The sequence below is a fragment of the Topomyia yanbarensis genome, chromosome 2 (assembly GCF_030247195.1).
Source record: "Topomyia yanbarensis strain Yona2022 chromosome 2, ASM3024719v1, whole genome shotgun sequence".
Classification (NCBI taxonomy): Eukaryota; Metazoa; Arthropoda; class Insecta; order Diptera; family Culicidae; genus Topomyia; species Topomyia yanbarensis.
The window spans coordinates 371,801,372-371,819,924 of NC_080671.1; the positions used below are offsets into that span (position 1 = coordinate 371,801,372).

At 37.6% G+C, this 18,553-nt stretch overlaps 1 protein-coding gene across 4 annotated transcripts in view; it reads right to left on the reverse strand.

Annotated features, from left to right (window-relative positions):
- LOC131684530 (ribosomal protein S6 kinase 2 beta) overlaps positions 1–18,553 on the reverse strand; it is a 102,383-nt gene that overhangs the window by 19,915 nt on the left and 63,915 nt on the right. For all 4 annotated transcript variants that reach the window (XM_058967492.1, XM_058967491.1, XM_058967490.1 and 1 more), the window contains 2 exons: positions 9,986–10,345; positions 9,597–9,905 (listed from right to left, as the gene is read on the reverse strand). In XM_058967492.1, coding sequence (XP_058823475.1) covers positions 9,597–9,905; positions 9,986–10,345 — 669 coding nt within the window. The remainder of the gene's footprint in view (positions 1–9,596; positions 9,906–9,985; positions 10,346–18,553) is intronic.

Genomic DNA, 18,553 nt, shown 5'->3' on the forward strand with positions numbered 1-18,553 from the left:
TCCTCAGTGTTAGCATTAGAAAGTGATTTTTTTTATAACGTGATAGTCTTAAGAACCTTTGTAACATGTTATGTAAAAAAACCCCCGGCGTAAAAAAGCATTTGCAAATGCCGTGTCAAATAAACGTTTTATGAAAAAAAAAAATATGGTAACGGAAATAAATACTAGCGGTGAGTACCAGCTAGTATAATACCTTTCGTCAAATTATGGCAAGGTGTGTAACAAGGGGGTTGAACGTATACTTATGAACGCAGTTAGAAGCGAAATACTGGACCTCACGTTATCAGGCGCTTAAATAATAGAAAAGATAAAGAGTTGGCACGTTTCTGTCGGATCACAGACACATAATGTTCGTCATAAAAGCCACACAGTGTGAAAGCACAGGGAAATACAGAAAACAAATTAGTGTGTATTCCGCTCACACTTGGAACAGTCGGCAGAGGTGTGCTATGACCCCTGCTCTGGTCACTAAAGGGTGGTTTTGAGATTCTTGAATATGACATTGTTCTAATTGTGAAAGGAAAACATGGATCTGTACTAAGCCATCGGATTCAATTAGCCCTGAACTTCAAAGAGGGACTCAACAGGCATCGTATCGTTTTTCATTAGGAAGAAACTGAAGTTGGTTCCCCTAACTCTCAGTGGAACTACAATAACCTACACAAAAAAAACTGAATTAGGGCTCGCACCTGATATACGCCGATAATAAAACAACTGCAGCACTGCACAGTGGGGCCGGGCCGGTCAAAACCTCCAAAATTTATTGTCGATTTTCACACCTTTTATATTTTTTTTAAATGTACATTACCCAAAGCTGTATTCGCCAAATTTTTGAGTTAAACGATTGAATAATATAAGTGCTACATTTTTTTTTTGAACCGTACAAGGTCTTCAAGATTTGCAAGAATTTGAGTGCCAAAAAGTTTTTGTTCATTCTAATTCATCTCGCTTCAATAAGCACTATAATGATAATTTAACAACACATAACAGCAAAAGAGTCCCATGTTGAAAAACAGCAAGCCAAGGAAAACGCTGTTCAAGATTGTCCCATCTATTGAGCCAAATGGATGGGACAACCATGATTTGGTATTTTTTTTTTTATATTTTCTGAACAAACCCGGTAATCTTATTTGTGCAGTGTGATTCAGTGGTGATACAGAATACAATCCAATGGATAACTAATTTTCGACAAAAATCCACATGGGACTCTTATGCGTTTACGGGCAGTATAGGCGTTTCTAATAGAAAATCATTTCAGGAATTCAATGGTGTATTTTGATTTGAGAAATAATGAGTATTTCAAAAGTTACCAATAAAATCAATATAGCTATGTTGTTTAACGCGGACTTATTTACATTCAGAGTGTCATCTCTTTATCGGTAAAAGCGTATTGAAGGATCTCATCTAGTACAACTGACGTAGAATTTTATCTAGTTTTCAAAAATCATAGTGCCATCCTGCGCCGTTTTGCGCCGAAGGTTGATATTTTGACATTTGTAAAATTAGTTTTTTCATGGAGACGCATAGTATTTTTTTTGATTTCATGAAGTTTTGCATTATTATTCACCAGTGGATTTTTTTCTGAGCGCTGCTTGTAAATTCAGGGTTTGGAGCGATTTCCTTGATACAAATATAAGTACGCCTTGACCGTCTTGCAACTATGACTCGTGTTTCTACATTTTCACAGTTATCTGCAGTATAGAAAAATTTAAATAAATACAAGCCAACGAGGTAAAACTAACTGCAACTATTACCATATATTTCCATGAATACTATTTCTCTAGTAGGTATTAGTTGTTAGCTTTACTGGTGACCGATGTAAGGTAAACACGTCAGTGTGGGAAATGTTCTTTTTTACCCGATTTTTAGTTATTGGCCAGTAATGCAACATTTATTTTCAAGTGCAAACTTCCTATTGAATCTATCACAATCAACAATCAAATTCAAAATCTCCCTCAATAATTCACTTCCAAATTGATGAGAGTTTCATGCAAAAACGCTCACGCCTCTATTTCAAAGCATACACATACAGTGCAAAGTATGCTCAGGATGTTTTCGTACAAAAAAAACAAGTCAGTACCCACAAGAAGAGATATTCATACCATCATTGGAATTGAAAATCAATGGAAAAGTATTGAGCGGCTTAGCTGCAGTATTCATCGTATGAGAAACTGTGAATAGAGCATAGTAGGGCATGATTTGAGATCTTCATTAAAATCAAATAAACCTGTTATCTTTTAATAGCTTTGGCGATAACTATAAATAAATAAACCAATAAAACAAAAATTTAATGCATTCTTTCAAACACCTTAAGATATGCTATCTTTTATAGCTATTCTAAACGCATACGTTCATAAATTAGTACATGAGGATTATCTCTTAAAGAGCTATGAAAGGATGATTTTTTCTACGATGGTATTTAGATTGGACTGAAGATCTACAAACAAATGTATAAAATTACATAATTTTTATTCGCCAGATTTCGATAAATTGGAACCACCCTAGCCAATTCGTTGCTAATGACTACCCTAAGAAATTAAAATGTTTCTGTTCACTTACAAAGTATCTGTTTTGAGAAGGTAATAAAATTCACTTTTGCGATATTTAAAAAAAAAACTTTTAGAGCCATCCTAGGCTATCTAATTTTCATTCTAGCGTCCTGATTTAATCAAAATCGAGTTCAGCGCACCAAAATTACCCTTGGATGATATTTTCAGACATTTTAAACTACTTTTGTGGTTTAGTCCAGCTTTTGAATGGAGTGGATCCACTGTGAACTTTGGGCGTGCAGTAAACTCTTCGGGAAAACTCTCAAACCGAGGTTGGCTTACTACACGACCATCGCCAGACCATGATTAACTTATTCCTCCATTGTGTGGTATTTATTTATTTATTTATTTATTTATTTATTTATTTATTTATTTATTTATTTACACCAACAGACCCCTTGGTCCCAATGGTGGTTCCTTATACTGGTTGCAATTACATTACATACAATTACAATTACATTTACATTTCATATAGGACAAAATACAACAATACATTTCAGACAGGACAAAAATATAACACTTATCACAGAACATTCTTACATTTGGAAATAAACACTAATTATTGTAAACAGCAAGAAAATAGAAATCGTCAGTAGTCTGCAATGTGTTGTTCAAAATTCAGGTTTCCACGTCGTGTTGTTCCGGTTGACAAATTCACGATAGCGGACGTTTCGAGGCCAAGTCGACGCCTGTAGGGCTAGTGGCTTCCACTTTCCATCAAGCCCTATCCTGAACGACGCATAGTCAACATCATCGACAGACTTCCACCCAGGAACAAGTTTTTTGATGTCAGTTCTGTCATTTGAATTGAGTCCGAGACACTGTGCAACTAAGGCACTCACTTCGCTTTCGGTAACGTGAGGTTCTATATTCGACAGGAACAAAGAGAATTCCATATTACTTCGATGTGCATTACCAATTGGTGAATTAATTCCACTTCTATTTTTCGATTCGTTCGGTGAATCCACAGACGAAACCGGGGTAGAAATTAATGGGCATGAACGCTTCTGTGGCAATAGTTCCGATAATGTCTTTTGAATTTCATCGATTTTTGCTTTCATATTAGCCACCTCGTACTCGATGTTGTTTGAAGAAGGGTTCGGCTCTGGCGACTCAGTCAGCGAGGTAGCGACAGTTTCAATGAATGCTTCCAAACACGTATCGCATAACCAAATAATATTTTTGGTGAGTGCATTAATATTAGCCTCGTTCAATCCCACACATTGAGCATGAAATCGTTTACAGCAGCTTCCCTGGCACACGGTAATAATATCGACTTTGCAATCGATCGCCGTATCACACACTTCGCAAACCATTCTCTACAGCAAAATAACAATAGCGACGCTTCGATTAGATGAACAATGGCACCTCGGTAGTTGAAATAAATCAAATAAAACAGCTCAGCAAAATTTTGTAGAATTGCGTTCGTTTTGCTCGTCGATAATCGCAGGATATACTGCGCATGAAATAATTCCTGCAGCTCGACACTTTTTATCAACGGGAAAGATGACTGTTACGTTATAAAGCCAATGTATACGGAGAGCGAAAACACAACTAGCGCGCGACGATCAACAATTCGACTCGAATGGTGGTGCCCCAAAGTTAACGAAAGACCACCCAAACTAAATAAACTAAAGTTGACAGGCTAACCTGCATCTCTATCACTGGTGCTATGAAAGCAACACCCACTACAGCTATGGAAGTCATGCTTCATCTACCTTCATTGTACAAACATATTATGGGGGAGGCGAGATGTCGCTCTCTAAGAGTGCTAAAGGGTAAACCAGGGCTTTAAATAGTCACCTGAGCATAATAAAGGAACTCAAACTAAACCCTGTATTGATCACAGTTCAAGATAAAATGGAGGCTAAACCGAACTTCGATATCTCATATGAGGTCCACATAATGGATCGTCAGATATTGGATGCAGGGTGTCCCATACTACCTCAAGATACAATATCATTCTATACTGATGGTTCTAAAATGGGTGAGCTGACTGGTTCGGGAGTCTACGGACCAAGCATTAAAGAAGCGATATCAATGAGAAAGTGGCATACAGTTTTCCAGGCAGAGGTATATGCAATATACACCTGCTCAGAGGTCTGTAGGAAACGAAACTACAGACATGCAAAAATCGCAATCATCTCCGACCGCCAAGCAGCACTGTTGGCATTAAGGTCGTCGAAATGTGAGTCCAACCTGATTTGGGAGTGCATCACATCTTTACAACAACTGGCAACTCGGAATAAAGTAACAATATTCTGAATCCCTGGCCACCAAGGAATCGATGGCAACGAAGTGGCCGACGAATTAGCCAGTCGTGGTTCATCAAACATGTTTGTCTACCTGTGCAATCAAACTAGAACTTTCGGCTTGGACAAGAGACTAAACTACTACTAAAGGACTGACGTAACTTAGAAGGCGCTCGACAAGCTAAGAATATCATACATCCAGATACAACGAGAGCCAAAAAAACTAATGGATCTAAAACGAAAAGATTTACGTTGGGAAACCGGGGGCAAGTCCGAAACCTTAAACACAATCATTTTTCTAAAATACCACAAAGCTCCAAAAATTGTATATTCTGTGCATAATCCTTGTTTAGATGGTTCTTAACAAGATATAATTTTTTTAGCGTTTCCCAAAAAATTGGGTTCATTAAAAATTATTCAACGCTTGTCTTGTATAATGTTAAATATTTTCCCCCTTAATCTTTTCAAGCTTTATTATCGCTTGTGATGCCACTCTAAGGAGTAAGATCCGTTCTGCAAGAAGAATATATCCCCTGTTACTACGATTCATTCACTTAGAAGTAACATACGCTTTTGTAGTAAGCTATCCGGTTCATGTTATGATTTTTCGGAATTCCGTTAATCAACAATCCGGCAATATCATTTTAAAATCTCTTATTAGATAATCCTTTTTCCTTTCGTTTTATAATAAAACTATGAATCGCGCTCAATTTGATTTTAATTTTTTTGGTCGGCTTGAGACAATACGGACAAAAAATAAATGCAAATCCCTGAGTTTACATGTATTTCAAATATTAACATGATGTTATAATAGTGTAATTGAATACCATAAACAACTTCCAGTTGTTCGCATTGAATCGAAAATAAACTCAACCATCTAAACAGCGTGTTGATCTTACCCCTCCTAAAACTGTCGGTCTTACCCCAACAGTGCACATTTTTGTTAAATTCCCAATAAACAGTGTTGGAATACTCTAACTTATTCTCAACGCAGATAAATAGTGATATAGAGAGTAGATTAGAATGTGCGGCAAAAATACTGGTGATTTTTAAAGGACACATGTGGACAAACAAACAACTCGCTTCCGACTACATTGGATTCGGCCAATGTAGGGCAAACAGGGACAGCCACAAAGATAACATGAATAGTGGTCGCAGTAGCAAAGTTTCTCCTAACAAGAAACAAAAAGACTACCTTGAAACATTCCCAAACCTATAATATCAGCATCTCTAACGTAAATGACGTTTCGAAGACATTGTCCCGCGTTGACCTGTTTCAATGCCAGGTCCGGATTATTTGCCTCTTTTTTCATAAAATATTGCACCCGAGGACTTTTTTGTATCAGTAAGTATTATTTTCAAGCGGTCAATCACGTAAAATATTTTCCGAAGCGTATGAAAAGAAGCAGCTATAGTTTTTATCCATAAGGATGAAAACTCTCATAATATAGAACTACAGAGGCCCAAAGTTCTGGAAAAGTTTTTTTTTTACAATGCGATGTACTGCCGTGATTCGCATAACATTCCCATTTTCTATGGGTTTCCTATGCAGGTGGGACTGTTATGTGTATCACGGCAGTGTACTCTGTATCTTCCAACATAATTGACGAACGTCAGCACGGATTTTTAAAAAAATGCTTCCAAATTGATGAAGTACACAAATTTTCTAGTTCCAGCTGTCGAGAAACATTAGCAAGTTGATGCAATATATTTTGATTTCGCTAAAGCCTTCGGCAAGGTGCCGCACAACATTACTGTTATATAACGGTAGCGACTAGGATTTCCTCCATGGGTAACTGTGGCTGCAATGTTACCTTTCTAAAATATGAAGGATATAGCAGGGATAATCTATATTAATGAGCGTTGCTCGCTGAATGGAATGCAGATTAACGTCGATGAATGTTAGGCGCCAAGTTTTGGGCACCTGATAGCTCTAAGGCGCTGCAAATACATCCTTTAAACCTGTATCATCAAAAGGGTGGATTGTATCCGTGATCTGAGAGTTATTTGACAGAAAACTTCGCTTTGCCGACCGCATCACTGCGAGCCTTTGCAATAATGAGCTTTTTGAAACGAAGCACTGCTGATTTCGAGAATTTCTACACACTTAAATCTATATACTGTGCACTGGTTTGGAGCATTTTAGAGTACCTATGCTGTACAAGCATGGGCGCCACACCACGCCTTTGAAAGTAATCGATTGGGACGCGTTCAAAGAAGCTTTGTTCGATTTGCTCTAGAAAAACAGCCATGGGACGACCCCATTCATCTGCCACCGTATAAGAATAGATGTATGCTGCCAAATTTACCAATGCTTGAGTCTCGTCGTACCTTGTTGCAGAAAATGTTCGTTATGTTGTCGAGCAATAATAATGATTGACCTAATCGTCTGGTTATATTCAAAGCCGGGGTCTGATCATCGCGAAACCAGAGCAAAAGTTATAGCGTTTTCGTTTTTTCTTGATGCTACACCAGTGCACAGTGGGACGAGCCCGGACTTAAGTCCATATATGAATGTTATGCGATATTCTCGCTAGTATTTTTCTTCTATCAGCTGCGCCATCAAAGACATTTTTGTGAGATTTAAAGTGATTTGAACGTAAAATGAATTTTTGGCAGCTTTTTTAAGGGCATAATTAAAGTGTTTTTTGCATAATTTGACTATAGGAACTACATCCGGTTATTTTCGTTTCTCAAAGAAATGGTTGATTTTATGCATTGCATTACTTCACCAAAATTATCGGTGAGATAAAATTATATCATAAAATCGCCAAAAATAAGTCACTAGTTACTTTTGTTAGTGTTTAGATAACAGTTTGTTATGAATTTTTATTGAATTCAAACATCAAATGCGATAACAAAAACGACGCCCGTGAATGCCCGCGATCACACTATACTCATTCGAAAGCTTTTAATTTTCTCTTTCAAATGAGTATATGCTAGTTTTGCGAAAACTTGCGATAAGCAGTCAAAATTTAAAAAAACTGTGAATGGAGACGCATGGTTATTACTGACATTGAATTTGGATAATCACTTTATAGCTAGAATAATGACACGAATACATGCACAACTTTCAAATAGCGTTGAGAGCATGATCTACAAGGGTTTTACTAGTGATCAAGACTAAGGAGCTGAGTGGGAAGTATGTTTTTTAGATGGTAGAGGTATTAAGACTGATTGAAAATCAGCAAATATTTTCAACTATCTGAAATAGGGTATAAAATGTTTCTGGAACTATTTCTTGCTAACTTGCGCAATAACTGTCAAATAGAGTGAACACAGTTGAGTTTTAGTCATTTGGTGAGTCTATTTTGATCCGAATTTGCATAGCACTGATATAGCTTAAGGGTATGCGATATTATCCAAATAAAATAAGACCACTTTTAAATGAACCATATACACGAAAAAAAGGGTTTTGGATTTATTTTCATTTATGATATGAAATTAGCAATCTAAGTAACTTAAAACACACCTACGAAAAAAAATCGTTAATAATCTTGTTGATTAGCGAATGTAATTAAACATTCCACTAAGATGCTCAAAATGTTTGTTTTGAAAATGATAGAAAATGTAGCTTTCATATTAAGTAACCCTCTAACGAAATAAATATTCCAAAACTAGTCGAACACATCTTATTTAATTCGCAAAAACAAAATAGTCATTTCTGAAGCCCCATAATGAGTTGTCAATTAATTCATTTCAATATGGAAAATAAATTCCACAATTACTATTGAAAAAAATCATTATAAAAGACAAAATACTTACTTTTGAGCCACTCTAATAAGTAGTAAAGATAATTTCTGATTTTATAATTAAAATAGAAATTTAGCGCACAAAAAGTTTTAAAAAAAAAATTGTATCTTCACTACAAAATAATTCTTTGAGCCACCCTAACGCATAATGAATTTTTTTTTACATGTGTTAATATCAAAAACGATTTAGTACACGAAAATTAATACACACAAATTTTAAGAACGACTTCGAAAAAAAATATTTTTGAGACGCCCTAATGACTAGTAAACGCTTTTTTTTTGAAATGTTTTAATATCAAAAACGAATTCAGCGTACCAAAATTACATAAAATCGTCCTATTTAAACCGATACGGCAAAGTTTGGACTTTAGTCCACCTTTTGTTCTAAGTCGTCCCACTGTGCAGTGTAGTACAAAAAAGAGATGGACTGATTACACCTAAGATTGAATGAGTTCAGCACCTACTACACCGGTCTAGTGCAAAGTCCAAAACGAATATACCACTAATGAATTTCTCTGAGCTCAAAAACGGTCACCCGATATGCCCATCAACGACGCCCTGAAAACCCACAACCTTCAACATTTTCCCATGTATCTTCTGCAGAAGTCAATCAAGGTGAATGTATAATCCATTTTTCAACACATTTCCGTAAATAGACCACTGCAAATTATTAATGTGACCACGTACTGTATATGATAGTCGGTTCATTATCACTGAAATGTTGAGCCAAACAAAAGAAAAGTTAATGCAAAAACTTGGAGTACCAAACGATCCCTTAAATGTGGACTATGAAAAGATTTTTGACGGGCTATGAGTCTATTGAAATATGATAGAAGCTCAAATTTGGCGAAAAACTGCTATGCATATAATATAATTCTTTCCATTTCGCCGTTAGGGAACTTTTGTTCTAATTGACAAATTTGTCTTAAACGCCTCTAACTCAAAAAATATACCTTTCATTCCTTAAGTTCCATTCGAAAGCTAAGTATAAATGCGCAAAGCCGCCAAAGTTGTATACCATATTTAAGACTACGAAACCTTACCTGATCCAGCAGAATATTTTCCGGCTTCAGGTCCCGGTAAATTATGCCGAGACCATGCAGGTGATTTAGCGCAAGTGCCAGTTCGGCAAGGTAAAATTTCACATCCTCCTCGGTGAACATCACCTCTTTGCTCAAACGTGTGAACAAATCTCCACCCCGTAGGAAGTCCAGGATAAGGTACAACTTCCCCGGCGTTTGGAAGGCATAATGAAGCTTAACAATAAATGCATGACCCACGTCGGCAAGAATGTTGCGCTCGTTCGTACTTCGAACTCGATCTTTGACCTTCAGTGTGGCCTTCTTTAATACCTGAAATCGATAGAGGCGCTTATTAAAGTAATCGAAACATCCATCAATCGAAACATCCATCAATCTGCCAAATGACTTACTTTCATTGCGTAAAGTGTGCCGGCATCCTTACCGACAATTTTCCTAACTAAGAATACTTTTCCGAACGAACCCTCGCCGAGTACCTTGAGCAGTTCGAACTGCGACGGGTCTGCCTTCTCGTGTCCCTCGCGCACCACATCCCGAATGTCGTACTCTTGCTCGTCGCTCAGCTTCGTAAGAGTCACATCGGTCGCATCCAGGTCCATTGCCTCGACGTCCATTCCGCTGGTGGCCAACGGTTGATTGTATAGGTGATTATGATGCAGCTGCCCGCCCGGATCGAGCTGTGGTGCCTGTTGACCGAGCAAGCCATCGTAGGATTCATCGACAACCATCTCGACATTGTCCTGAGATGACGACTGAAAAAATACGAGGAGAGTAGTTAAAGTTAAACTATCTAAACATTGCGGTGAAATAACAACTGTGATAAGATATTCCAGTCGGTGGCATAGCCGGAGGAGCTTGCCTTGCAATGGGATTAAATTCTTGGAATCAGTTAGGGGACGAATAGAATGCAACGACATAAAGTATTCATTCATCCAGCAGGCAGACAGAAAACGAAGGGGAAAAAATGGGTGAAAATTGAATCGGCGTTATTAAAAAAATATTAAAATTTCCACCTAATTTAATTGCTTTGCCTTGACGAGGGTGGTTTTCTATATGGAACGTGAAGTGTTGATAATGAATGAGAAAGAGCGACAATGACTGGAAAATTGTTTAGTCATGCAAACAGAGGATTACTTTATTCAGAACAACTACGTGTTTCATGATGAAGCGGCAAATGTTAAAAAATATTTTTTTAGATATCTGTGAGAATATACAAATTACTTGAAGGTCAAGTGACAACAAGTCCGTGGCATTTTATTGCACTATTTCTGAACAGAACTACAATTTTCCTACTTATTCAACGTAGTTTCTGGAAGATTCACTACATTAAACATAAATTACAGCAGTGTCAAAAAAACAATAACGTCAAACAGTGATATACATAACATATCGTAATTAAACAAGATGCTCGGATTTGAAGATGAAATTGAACAAACCTTATGTGGTTTGTGAGGACAAAACAATTTTTGGAATGGTTAAACGACGTGATATGCCGTCAATCAAATATATAATTCAACTGTCAGTTTTATCTATAAGCTATACTGCCATGATACGTATGACCACAGATAACAGACGCTCAGGTTAGATTCGGAATGTGTGTAAATACCCGCTGATGAAATTCCGAATAAATCAGACGTCTGGAACACGTTTGGTAAACGTTTGTAGATGGCACAGTGATCGATGTAACTGTCAAACACGAGTAGAAAACAGTAGCATAGAGTCATTTTGACCACTTTACACCAGACGCTCCCCTTAACAGTATTAATTTTATGATGTAAGAGATACAAGTGCTTGGAATGTGTCACTATAATTTCTACACAAGCAACACGATCTCAACATGACATCTATTTAACATATAGGTGCCTGGTGAAGTAGATATGTTAAAACGAGGAGTAAACATGAAATTACTATAGATAAACCGATTCACATCCGCCTATTTTTCCAATTAGAAAAACATAAATGTCAAGCAGAAAAGTGTGATAACACCATTCGAGCATATACAGAGAGCGAGTCTGCTGATTGTTGCCGATTCCATTTTCTCCTTTATTATTTATAGGCTGCAGTGGTTGCGACGACCGTGTGGACCACACCAGACCGGACCAGACCAGCGGAGAGCCGGTTATCCATTTTACGAATGGTCGTCACCGAGGCGCTATATGGGACACATTAAAATAGGTTTTATATGTCTCAGTCATAGATCGCAAGTGCATCTGCTAGCGAGATACGACCTAGTTTTTTACAGTCATTCTGCAGCAGATTGTGATTTTTTTAATCTTAGTGCAACAACATATTATATATATATACGCTAAATCAGCAGATCGGTGGTCCTGATCCAGCCAACTAGTCTCCAAAAAATTCAATAGTGCTTCAAGATATACATCAAATTTTATTGATGATTCTAAAATATACTCAAGTTTCTTGACCACAATTTTCTCCCACCATGATTCAAATTTATTTTGACCAAATATTTGTAGAGGAAATACAAAACGAAAAAAACCCTATGTTTTTGGCGATGTTAAACGAAAATTATGCACTGCAAAAATGTAAGTTAGACAGTGCGAAAGGATGTTGCGAAAGAGTTGTCTAAAACATAAAATGAAAAACCTGCAACTCAGGGCAGTCTTAAGACCACAATAATTGAGGAAGTGTAGAGTCGCATTCGATGCAAATGACAAACATCACAAAGATTTCACTATATGTAACGTGTTTTTCGCAATGTTTCGGAAGCTGTTCTCAACTCCAATTTTAACTATTATCTACTTATAGTCATCTTCAGTGTTCTAGTCTAAAGAAAATTGCTATTGCAACAGAAAACGGGTAGAAGAATCGGTAGGTACCTAGCCGCGTGAAGCTAGCTGTTTATTGTGTGCTGTTGAAGGTAACGGATATTCATGGCTTTTCAAAACATAGCCATGAATATCCGTTACCTTCAACTCGATTGAGTAAGGACGAAGGGGACTGTTTGAAAATTTCCAAGCTCTCAGCTGAATTTCCAGGGATAGGAAATTTGTCTTTCAATTTTGATATCTTCAGTAGTTAAATCGTATTTTTAGACAAAGGCGTGTTCCGCTACCTTAAATTTGAAGTGAAATGGCGAATCTTTATCCGATTTCCCAGAAGCTTTAACGATTTCTGCGAATTGTTCCTTCCCGGATCTCTATTGTCTTGGTTTGTCCAACATAAACTTTATCCCATGAGAACATGATATTTTGTATATCTCAGATTTGCTTAGAGTGTCTATAGGATCTTTTGTGAACACTAGTATTGGTTTTAGTGTTGGTAATTTTTCCTACTAAAAACAAGATCCATACAGGTCGGATTCGATTATCTGGGGATTTCAAAAAAAATCTCACCCCGGATAATCGAATCACCCGGATAATCGAATCACCCGGATAATCGAATAAAACTTTTTTTGCGCTATTTGATGAATTTATGCTTGCATTAAGCATTCGTGGAGAAATATTATGGTAAATGTAAATGTACCTATTTTGGCCCTAGTCGATTTTTCAGACTTTTCATTTATTATTCATATTGGTAACGAGTTAACGGTATGTATCAGTTGTTTATAGCTATTTGTGTAGGAATTCTAAGATTAGCTTTTTAATAAGGTGTGTCTTTTGCAATACAGGTCGAACTCGATTACACGGGGCTTCGATTCGTAAATGATTCGATTAGTAGAATACCAGAAAAAATTAAGTTAGTAAGTAAACTGGGGGTCGTCTGTTTCTTGGCTCCAGTTTAATTTACGTGGTGGTGTTACATATCATAGCTAACATGTCTTTTAACCCTCATTCTAGTTAGAAGAGTGCGTGTTGCGCCCCACAAAGAGATCCTTGTCCTTGTACTTGTAACATCATTTAGTTGTCCAATGTTGTACCGGAATGCCAGGTAATAACTACGCGTGTAGTCTTCCCAAACTCTCCCACTCATACTTATCACTAGCAAAGTACTACAGGGTACGTAGATGATGGGTTCCCGGTCGCCTCAGCGAGAAGTACTGCTGGCGCCCTCTTTACATAGCCTATCATCCATCTTTGCTTGAGCTACCCAAGAATTGAAATCATCTCCAGTGGCAGCCGGGTCTCTTGTCAGAATCTCGTTAACCATTTCTAGAACAACGTTTTTCTACCGCGTATAAGGTCCCAAAACTATTTTTCCTTAGAACTGTTGGCGTCAAGAAAAACGAACAACATTGTTTAATATAGAGAGGTGCTTCTTTTGCAATGCTAGAAGCTGCTCAATATTTACCGTCCGATCTAGTCCTATTGCATGAAAAAGGTAATTGATGGAAATCTAAATTAGAAATTTTAGCAGTTTTCAACAATATTGCCAGGCTAAGAAAATATTCCAAAATTTCACTTTAACCATTAACAGAAACTATCCCTGGCAGCACTGCTTCAGCGGAACCTAACCAGATTAATTGTAATAACTTCGGTTCTACTGATAATATTTATAGCTTTTAATGCTCAAATGAAAGATCTTAGTCGATTTTATTAGCCTTACTTGTCGTTGTGTAAACCAAAAGTTATAGTAATTTAGAAACGTGGTTGTTTACCAACAAGAGGGCATGAGGGGGTTAATGATGTCATTGGAATTCTGAGCAGGAATCAGTTGTTGAAGGGGATAATAGGAGAAGAGCACTATTGTGTCAATGTCCACTGGAACTCAGAGCAGGATATTTACACCGGATTTCAATGAAAATAGGACCATGATTCTATCAGTAACTGGAATAAATCATAATCTTCAGCGGAATTCCATCTTGAGAAGGATTCCATCAGACATTTAAGAAGCTTTTCTCTAGAATCCTGCATCAAAATTTAGAGAAAAAATTGTAGAAATACGGATAAAAATTCAGTCGAAAATCTGAAATAGATTCCATTGGGATGCTAAGAAAACTTGGATCAAAATCCTGGAAAGTATCCAAACAGAATCCTGAGAAGCATGCCATCATTATCCCAAGAGATAGCCAGAAACCAACTAAGCAATGTAGGTATAATGACATTTTATGTGGCCTGCAGTAACTGATATGTGTATTACGAGAAACATGTACTTTTAGCGTAAAATTAAAAAGTTGCATATTTGGCAATATGTGGCCCTAAAAACTTTTTTTTTTGATTCCTTAAACAAATCTTTCAAAAAATTATCTCGCTGATTGATTCTAATGCAAACAGTACCAGAGATATAATCCGAAGAAAAACAATTTTTAAGCAATTTGTTAAAATTAAGAGTGTTCCTAAGGACTGAGGGGCTGTTCATACGACACAACAATTTAGGTTATTATATATTGGCTCTAAAACAACAATTTCTTCAAAACTGGTTCCAATCCATGAAGGTCGATTGCAAGTTTTGGTTTGTTTAGGTTAATTTGCGCGGAATAACTCGTTTATAAGCTATTTTTGAGGTAGGTTAAAATTTGAGATTAGGGTAATTCTAGACCCCCCAATTGCCTGAAAAAATGTTCTATTGACTGCAATAATCGAATTAGCACTATAATAAGACATTATAGTTGAAATTTGATATTTTTTTAAAACACCCGGAATCCCCGGATAATCGAGTCCGACCTGTACTAATTTTTTTTTAATTTGTTCCGAGTGGATAAGCCATATTTTTGTTGGAATCTACAGCTACCCTTTTTAAACTTTCAGTTATTGGAATTAAGGTTGGGAGAGCTTGTTCGTTAAACAACTTGGGTTTTTATGAATTATTGATTAGATGGTGGATACCCATTGAACCTGCCTATTTTAAAAATAAGTTCTGTTCTGTAATTTTTGCTTCTTCCCCTAAAGGTAAATTAAGCAACCATGTGATGAAAAGCGGCCATTTCATGCTGGTCAGAATGATATGAAGTATTTGGTATAATTCTTTCGGTATTCGTAGGTTTCCCATATATTTTGAAAATCAAGGTCCCCTTCTTCTCGCGTTACAAGGAGAGCTAAAAGGACAATTTGTTATCTTTCTCTTCCTCACGGGTAAACTTGATATTTTTATGGATGTTGTTAATGGCCTCCAACATCTGGAGTTAATGGTTTCGTTTGATAATACAGAAGATATCATCAACGTATCTCCACCATCGTTCGGGTTACACACCTGTTCCCTTCAGGCATTCCTCTAGGTTTGCCCTTAGTTTGTTTACAGAAGGATTGTGGAATTTTCTTCCATGCAAACGCGTAAAGTTTCATATAATCTCTTATTTTGGTTTTCTATAGATTATTGCCGTTTTATTGGAGTAACCAATCCTGTAGAAAGTTAATTGAAACTTTTACGGGTACACTTGGAAATAAGGCGGAAATACATTTACGAGCCATTTTGCCATTTTTTTGGTTGTGGTAAACCGCCAAAAGCCGTTTTTGAAGGCACTCCGTTTTGTAAATCATGAACGGTAACTTTGGTCACAAATGGTTCACTATGTTTTCCACAAGTGCGTGTGGCCTGCCAAATCAGCAACTTCGAAGCGAATTTGAGCAGCTTCTTCTGTTTGAAACGGTCATCCAAAGAAAACTTTCCCTTGCCTGTAGAATATTCCTGCCCCGACAAATGTTTAAAATACGCTTGGATGTAGGCCTCATCATCAATAAAACCGGACCGGTATATCGTTAGCAGCGTCGTGTAGAGTTCTCAGGCGCGCACTTTAGCAATAATGCCAGAAATTTTTTTTGGGAGGGGTCTGAAATTTGGATTTTAAAATGCACATTGTACAATTCGTACGTAATACGTAATTATCCTATTTAATGAATATGAGTGTTGTTAGTCAAATTTAGCTTGGAATGATTTTGAGTTTGGAAGTAATATAAAATTGAAACAAATTTGAGCCTTCTCAACAAGGCCGCGTGGTATCCGGCCTAGAATTGAGCCACTGGAGTCCTGCTCCCATGTCGTAGGAGGCGACTGAAAGTAGGAGACCCTAAGTCAAGGTGTAGTTCCGTGCCGAGGACTTAATGACTGGAGGGTCTAAAATATGCCAGTCGCGCACAGAGCATTTTGGGTTTTGCCCTTACTGTGTTATGCGAATCTCTGACACAGTGGACCATTATTTTCTTCGCAAATCGTGGAAATCAAATGATCATGTCCCATTTAAACCTGATATGGCTCGCTACATGCGTTAACATCTCAACTCGCTTGGTATCCTCTAGTTGTTGTGCAATTTGTGTTGGAGATGAAATGTACAGTTCTCTAATCAACAATGGTTAGAATAGCACAAATCAATCTCCAATATAAACGTACAGCAACTATGAATTTATCTCGACTCATGCAGGAAGATAAAGCTTCCATAGCATTTGTTCAAGAACCGTATTTCCATAAAGGAAACTTCTATTTTGGAAAGTTACTTAACACTGCCTTCATTGCTTACAACAAGACAGGCATGACTAACCCACGTGAAATGCCTCGTGCTTGCATTCTTGCAAATAAGACTATTGACGCGTGTCTCATATCGGAGCTCACAACTCGCGATATCTGTGTTGTCACAGTTACACTGACTGTCGGAAACGTAGACAAAAAATATATGTATTGTTCAGCATACCTACCGCATAACGAATCATCTCCTTCTGATGATTTCAAAAGCGTTGTATCATATTGTAGCAGAAATGGGCTTCCGCTCATTATCGGCAGTGATGCGAATGCTCATCACATCATTTGGGGCAGCTCGGACATCAATCTGAGAGGCTCTGAACCGATGGAGTACATAAGTAATACAAATCTCCATATTCTGAATGTGGGAAATCGACCAACTTTTGCGAGGTCTGGGATGGAGGAGGTGTTAGACATAACACTTTGCTCTGATAGAATTTTGCATGAACTGGGAAATTGGCAGGTTCCAAATGAAACTGAACCGTCTCTATCCGATCATAAATATATATTTTTCGATCATTTTGATGTCACCTTCAATATGGTGACATATCGTAATCCTAAATCTACAAACTGGGACCTCTTTTTGGAAAACTTGGCGACTAAATTTCATGGATATTTTCCAACAATTAGTCAACTAGACGACTTAGATGACGTCGTGGATACGACAAACCCATTCATATTAGCATCCTACGAAGAAGCTTGTCCACTTCGTACTGTTAAATCGACTAGGGGAACCCCTTGGTGGAGGGCTGAGCTTGAAAGAATGAAGAAAGTTCTGAGAAGAGCTTGGAACCGGCGTCAGCGTGATGACTCCAGGGCTTTCAGGTCAGCTCATAGTGCATGTAAGAAATGTCTTAGATCTGCAGAACGGGCTGGCTGGCAAAGCCTATGCACTAATGTCTCTAGTCTGAACGAGGCTAGCAGATTAAACAAAATTCTCTCCAAATCGAATGATTTTCAGATGAACTCCTTAAAAACCAGAGATGTTGTTTATGTGACGGACGAAAAAGATGTTCTTAATTGTCTCTTCGACACACACTTTCCAGATTGTATCGATCTGGAGTTGAACAATGTTCACAGATCTCATTCTGGCGATTACGACTCATGGGCGTTAGCACGCACATTGGTTTCCACTGAATCGGTTAAGTGGGCAGTTGACAGTTTTGCTCCATACAAATCACCCGGAAAAGATGGAATACTTCCCGTGCTACTGCAAAAGGGATTTGATATTCTTAAACATGTCTTGAAAAAGATTTTGCTTTCCAGTCTTGCTACCGGGTATATCCCGAAAGCATGGCGAGAAATAACTGTTAGATTTATTCCCAAAGGGGGGCGCTCAAGCTATGAAGAAGCCAAGAGTTTTAGGCCTATCAGCTTAAGTTCTTTTCTTCTGAAAGCTTTGGAACGGATAATCGATCATCACATCAGGAACGTTAGTTTAGTTGAATATCCACTGCATAAAATGCAACATGCATTTCAGTGTGGGAAATCCACGATCACTCTGCTTCACGATGTTGTTTACAACATTGAGAAAGCCTTCTCGCTCAAGCAATCTAGCTTGGGTGTATTCCTAGATATTGGGGGTGCTTTTGACAATGTGTCCTTCCAGTCTA